This window comes from Orycteropus afer, unplaced genomic scaffold (genome assembly GCF_000298275.1).
Source record: "Orycteropus afer afer isolate SDZICR_OR568_19922 unplaced genomic scaffold, OryAfe1.0 scaffold01100, whole genome shotgun sequence".
NCBI classification, from domain to species: Eukaryota; Metazoa; Chordata; class Mammalia; order Tubulidentata; family Orycteropodidae; genus Orycteropus; species Orycteropus afer.
The window spans coordinates 257181-263659 of NW_006922687.1; the positions used below are offsets into that span (position 1 = coordinate 257181).

Here is a 6479-nt window from a genome sequence, read left to right on the forward strand (position 1 = left end):
CTAAGGTACTTGACTGCTAACCAGAAGGCTGGTGGTTCAAACCCACCAGCCACTCCTCGGAAGGAAGATGGGGCAATCTACTTCCGTAGTGATACTGTCTCGGAAACCCAAGGAGGGGTCACTATGAGTCGGGTCCAACTCGACGGCATATAACAATAACAACATATTGATCAAGTAAATATTTAGTAGGTTTCCCATGTATTTCACTCCTAGGAACACCATGCCTAAGTAGCCAATGCCATAATTCCACACGAGTCAGAGTATTCTGATTAAGGTTACCACCCTGACTTTGTCAATTAACTGCTGCCACTTGTCCCCTACTACCATGGGGTCCAATCAGCCCCATCGTAGTTAAGTGTCTTAGTTCAATTAGGGCAGTTCCCACTGTCAAATCTGGCTTGCATAAAATAGCAATCACAGCAGGCTTCAAGGATAAAGTACCATAGTAGTAAAAGGTATGTCCTCTCCTCTCAGCTCTCCATTTCTGGATCTAGGGATCTAATCTGATAAATCCATTCTAACCTGCCAATTTCCCAAAGGCTCTGGATACCTTATTCTATATTATACCAAGGCAGGTCTGGTACTTCAACTTGACTTAAGGTGGGCCACCACATAATCCATGCTTCGATAAGCCAACCAAATAAACAATTAGATCCTTTCCTATCCTCTCGAGCTGAAACATTGAATGAAGAATCCATACTTTGTTGTTATTGTTGTTGTTGTTATGTGCCATGGAGTTGAACCCGACTCACAGCCACCCTTCCTTGGGTTTCCAAGGCAGTATCATTACGGAAATAGATTACCCAAACTTTCTTCCGAGGAGAGCTCCTAATCCATACTTGTTGTTGTTGTTGTTGTTGTTACTTGCCATCGAGTCGGCCCCGACTCATAGCGACCCCTCCTTGGGTTTCTGAGGCACTATCACTACGGAAGTAGGAATTCCCAGCCTTCCTTGCGAGGAGTAGCTGGTGAGTTTGAACAGCCAGCCTTCTGGTTATCAATCCATACTTAGTGGGCCCAAATCAATATACTTAGATTTATCCAATGTTACATTCCCTGCGCCACTATCCCACACTCTCAGTAGCCATTCCTGCACATATTCTCTAGGTTTCTGTCTGTACATTTTAGCAAAATCAAGTAAGTCTTTTCAGGTTTAGTGGACCATTTCCTCAGTCACACTTTGTGTTTCACCTTTTGGGGCTCGCTTGGACTTAAGTTTAGTTATAGGTCTAGCAGCCACAATAGGTGGTTGGGGAAGTTCCTGAGAATATTCAGGAATGTCTTCCATGGCATCTACCTCAGGCAATGACCCAGCAGGAACAGTTGGATCAATCCCATCAAATGGAGGTGGAAGGGATAATGGTTTTATAGTAATCCCTTTAGATGGGAGGGCTGGTGCTGTTGGCAGGAGGGATTCAACAGAATTTACAGGCTTCATATCCACATCTTCCTGTCTGCCCATATGTTCCCTTTCCAGGTTTCAAGATCCCATTTTTTCCCAATCAATGCCCTCACTTTAACTTCAGATACCATTCTGGGTTGATGATTCAATTAGCGTTGTAATTCAGCCACCCTTACAATAAGACTCTGAATTTGGTTTTCAGCAATACCAGCTCTGTTACTAGAAGAAATAAGGCTTTCTTTCAGGGCACAAATGGAAACATTGAGGTCTTCTATGCAGGGCTTGAGCTGTGACTCAGCAGCACTGAACTCATCTCGCTCTTTCACCACTTTGTCTAGCATAAGGAAGACCAGCCAATCAGCTTCCTTATACTCCTCATGCTGACAAAATTGCAAAACGTATCAAACGTATGATCACCCAGAGCCTCACTTCTCAAAAATACTTGATCTATCAGTGGTGCTATTTTGTGTATTAATGTTGCCACCTCATGCCATGGATTAGCAGGGCCCTGTTTACTAATGGAGGCAGAGTCACTAGGGCCTTTATCATTAACCAAATTGGAGAACCAAAACAGAATTGGCGAGAACCAACTTAAGAAACCCATCCTTATGATTTTGTCTCTCTAGAACCACTCCCAGGAGTTCTGGTAGCGTAGTTCCTAAGGCACTTGACTGGTAACCAGAAAACTGGTGGTTCAAATCCACCAGCCACTCCTTGAAAGGAAGGTTGGGCAATCTACTTTCACAGTGATACCACCTTGGAAATCCAAGGAGGGGTCACTATGAGTCGGGTCTGACTTGATGGCACGTAACAACAACAGAACCACTCCCGGTACCAAATGTGTTAGGCTGGGTTCTCTAGAGAAATAAAACAAATAAAGCTTATATAGAGGGAGTGAGAGAGAAATTTATCTTAGGAAAATGGCTCACACACTTATAGAATCTGGCAATTCCCAAGTTCGTGGATCAAACGTCAAACTGGAAGCTATTCCCAACTCACGCAGCTGCAGAGGGTGACGAGCTCAAGGTTGTCAGGCAGTATACTAGCTGTTGACTTCGACAGATGACAAATCCAATATCTCCAGGCTAAATGGTGGATTGTTTGCTCACGGAGAGTTGTAGGCAGCACAACAGGATCCAGATCCACAGAAGAGTTTCTCATTTTCCCAGGATGTCCGTCTATATATTGGAAGTAAGCCACACTCCTAGGGAAATGCCCTTTCAATGAATTGGCTACTCAAAACACACACATGCGATCTCATCACGGGAATAACCACATCACAACTGCTTAAACAACTTAGAATCGTGGTCAAACCAAGTTGACACACAACCCCAACTATCACAGCTAGCAACAAACTCTCAGTTTCTTTCACCTGAGAATGTCTTTATTTCCTTCTGATGGATACTTTTGCTAGATATGGAATTCTGGGGTGACCACTATTACCTTTCAGCACTTGAAAACCATTCTGCCATTTCCTTCTGGTTTCCATGGTTTCTGATGAGAAATCTGCTGTCACTCAACTGGTTTTCTCCCATATGTAAGGTGTCATTTCTCTTTGGCTGCTCTCAAGATTTTTTGTTTTGTTTTGTCTATTTGTCTCTAGTTTTAGACTTTGACTATGATTTGTCATGATGTAAATTTCTATGTTTATCCTGCTTGGAGTTCATTCAACTTCTTGAATTTGTGGGCATATGTCTGGCCAAATTTGGAGAGTTTTCACCAATTATTTCTTTGAGTACTTTTTCAGTCCCATCCTCCTTCTCCTCTCCTTCTAGGACTCGGATGATAGGAAGGTTAGTCCTTTTGTTAGTGTCCTACAGTTCTTAAGGCTTTGTTCAATTATTTTTTTAGTCTAGTTTCTCTCTGCTGTTCAGATTGCATAATTCATATTGTTCTATTTTCAAGCTGTCTGATTCTTTTTTTCTGTCCTTTCTATTCTGTTGTTGAGCCCATTCACTGAGTTTTTTAGTGTTGGATTGTTTGTTATAGCATATTTCAGTAGTAAATGTTCCCTGCTTGTTCTTTATGCTTTATATTTTTGATACTTTCTATTTGTTGAGATTTTCTAGTTTATTATTATTATCACTATTTGTTTTAAGCATGTTTAATTGCTCTGTGAAGCATTTTATGTGGCTGCTTTAAAATATTTGCCATTAGTGTTAGCATCAGTTGATTGTCTTTTCTCATTCAAGTTGAGAAATTCCTGGTCCTTGGTATGGTGAGTAAGTTTCAGTTAAAACCTAGATGTTTGGGATATTATGTTATGCTACTCTAGATCTTATTTTTATCTATCCCCTGTTTTAGCAGGCCTCCTCCGATACTCTCCTCATGGGGAGAGGGGCATTACCCCTTTACTGCTAGTTGGGGGTAGAATTTCAGGTTCTCCAATGGGTCTCTGGTTGATGTACAGGTGAGAGTGCGGTTCCTTGTTATTGCTGGGCAGTGATAGGAGTTCAGCCTTTCTGGCAGACCCCTGCTGAACTCTTCCTAGCTAACAGAGGAAATAATACCAGAGGTTACTACTTGTGAAGGTCAAAATCATATTTCCCCAAGTAGGCTCCACTGAGAGGGGGAAGGGTCTCTTTACATCAAGGATGAAAGTCTTTGTTCCCGCTCATATTTCTCTGCAGGGGGAACATCTCTAAAGCCCAGTGAGAGTGGAAGTCTAGACTCTCCACTGGAAGCCCTAAGCTTCTTATTAGCTATATGGTTATTATGAGAACTGGCTTTCTCCTGCACCAAAATATCTCACTCCTTATATCCTGATACTTTGGCACACACACAAAAAAATTGCAACATACTCCCCACCTCCCCTCTTTATAACCTTCCCTCAGCCCTTCCACAATACAGAGTAGGGGGAGGTAGACATCTTCAGGCAGACTTATTAGGTTCCTGTCACATAAAGCATTTTCAAGGAGTGTGGCTCTGGGCAAGTCACCTATAGTCTCTAAGCATCCATTATCCCAGCTGCAAGAGAGGACAGAAGATCTCACCTCTCAGGGGTGAATAAATGATTTATCTTCCTTTTCCTCCTGTGCAAAAGGAGGAAACCCTGCAGAAGACAAAAAGCCACCACCAGACAATTCACCACCACCACCAGACATTTCACCACCAGAGATTCACCGAGACATTTCAAGAGTTAAATCTCACAGTCTGTCTTGTTTTGTTATGAATACTTGGCATTCCCTCCATCACCCCTTTCCCCTTTTTTACCATACTAGGTTCCTGGAAAACACTCCACGGAGATGGCCGACCCAGTCGCCACCAGAATAAGGATGGGAATGGGGCGGAGGCTCCGCAGTGGCAGAGGGGAGGAGAAGGAAGCCCAGGCAGTCGGTCTGCCCAGATGCTGTTGTATTCTGAGCAAGAAGAACACCATAACCGCTCCAAAGAGCTCTTAGAGCAACCAGGATGGGGATGCTGGCAGCCCCCACCTCTCCAGCTCACCCTTCACCTCAGGCATCAAAAAGCAGCTCCTGAGATCCCACCTTTAGCATAACAGCCGCCTTCCCAGTCCCCAAAAGCCTCCAACTACCTCCCTTCCGGAGGGCAAGATAGGAGAGGACAAAAAAGTGGTGAGTGAAAGCAAAACACACACACCCGCTCTCCCAACCCCAGCCCCGGTGATTCCTCAGCACCCTCAGGCCCGCAGCCCCTGGCAGCCGCTACCAACCCAGATGCATCTGTGTGACGCGGCACTCAAAAAGCTCTTCCAAGTTCCAGGTCCTGAAGATGAACTTAAGACTGAAAAATAAAGCTCGACTCCCACAGTGCAAGGATTCAAAGACATCATGGGGCCAACAAGTACTTGTTTTTGTTTTTGGTTAAAAAAAAAAATGCATCCTAAAATTCTGTCCCTGACCCTCACCGCAAAAAAAAAAAAAAAAAAAAAAAAAGCTGTCTTGAAACCAGCTCCGCGTGCTCCCATCTGGGCTTTCTCCGCCACATCTGGTCAAAGGTAAACCATCTCTCTCTCTCTCTCACCACTATAGTCTCAATTTCCACCGCCCTCCCCTGCCTCCATCCTCGCTTCACCCTGAAGTTCTGGGTCAATGAGCGCCTTTCCCGTACCCCGCCCCCGCAAGTAGTCTAACAACGAATACTTTCCTTTAGGTTACTCAACCTCCTCCCTTGGCGAAGGATACTAGGGAGTGAGAAGGAGGGTCAAGGGCTTTGGAAAGTGCCACTTACCTGATCTCTTTAATGCTTTCCAATTTGCACATGATTTCTTGTTCATCAGCCATGCTTTTCACTCTCAACTTCAGGTCCCAAGAAATGTACAAAAACACCAGCTAAGGGATACAATAGACATTACGTAGCCACCTCCTCTGGGCACGGAGCTCTGAGCCTGTGCGGTAGGAACTTGGAGAAGGCCTGGGAGCTGTAGTCCGGAGCTCCAGGGCCAGCTAGGCAGGCCTGGAGCCTTCAGGACTACAACTCCCAGAAGGCCAAGCGAGACAAGTCGGCTTCTATTTCTGTAGTTGCACGTAAATCAATTTGTCTTAGATAAGTCTATCCAAGGTAGTGAGCAATGCAAGGGAATGGGGATATTCGTCTGGCCCATATGCTAAAAGCAGGGGGGAAAAAAAACCTCCGGAGGCAAATAGGGAGATAGAAGCAAACCCATTCACATCTTCCCGGAGGCTCTCGCTCTTACTCACCCCTCAGAAGCTTAGCGGGTGTTGATAATTTGTCTATGCCTTGAGACCAGAGAAAATGCCTACAGGAGAATTCGCTTCTGAGGTGTGGAGTGTTCTGGCTGCTGTCTTTGGTATTCAGATCAGGGTGCGGCGGGGGAGGGGAAGAGGAGAGCAGGCTGCAAAAGCTGGGGAAAACAGAGGGGGGACGGACTTCTTTCCAGCTACCCATCCATTCGACAGTTATTGACCTCTTGTTTTGCCAGTCAATGAGCGAAGTTCTGAGGGAGGCAAAGATAAATAAAATTAATTTCTTGCTTTTAAGGAGTAGGAGAGACCAAAAGAAAAAAAAAGGCAAAACAAAACCTTGCCCTCAGATCCTTTCGGATTCCTAGTGACACTATAAGGAGCTCTGGTAGCATAGTGCCTAAGGCACTTGA

At 44.7% G+C, this 6479-nt stretch overlaps 1 protein-coding gene across 1 annotated transcript in view; it reads right to left on the reverse strand.

The window, feature by feature from the left end:
* The window catches only part of ZC4H2 (zinc finger C4H2-type containing), a 201066-nt gene extending 195420 nt beyond the window's left edge, over nt 1–5646 (reverse strand). Inside the window, exon 1 of the mRNA XM_007958723.2 lies at nt 5594–5646. Coding sequence (XP_007956914.1) covers nt 5594–5646 — 53 coding nt within the window. The remainder of the gene's footprint in view (nt 1–5593) is intronic.
* Between the last annotated feature and the right edge of the window lie 833 nt (nt 5647–6479).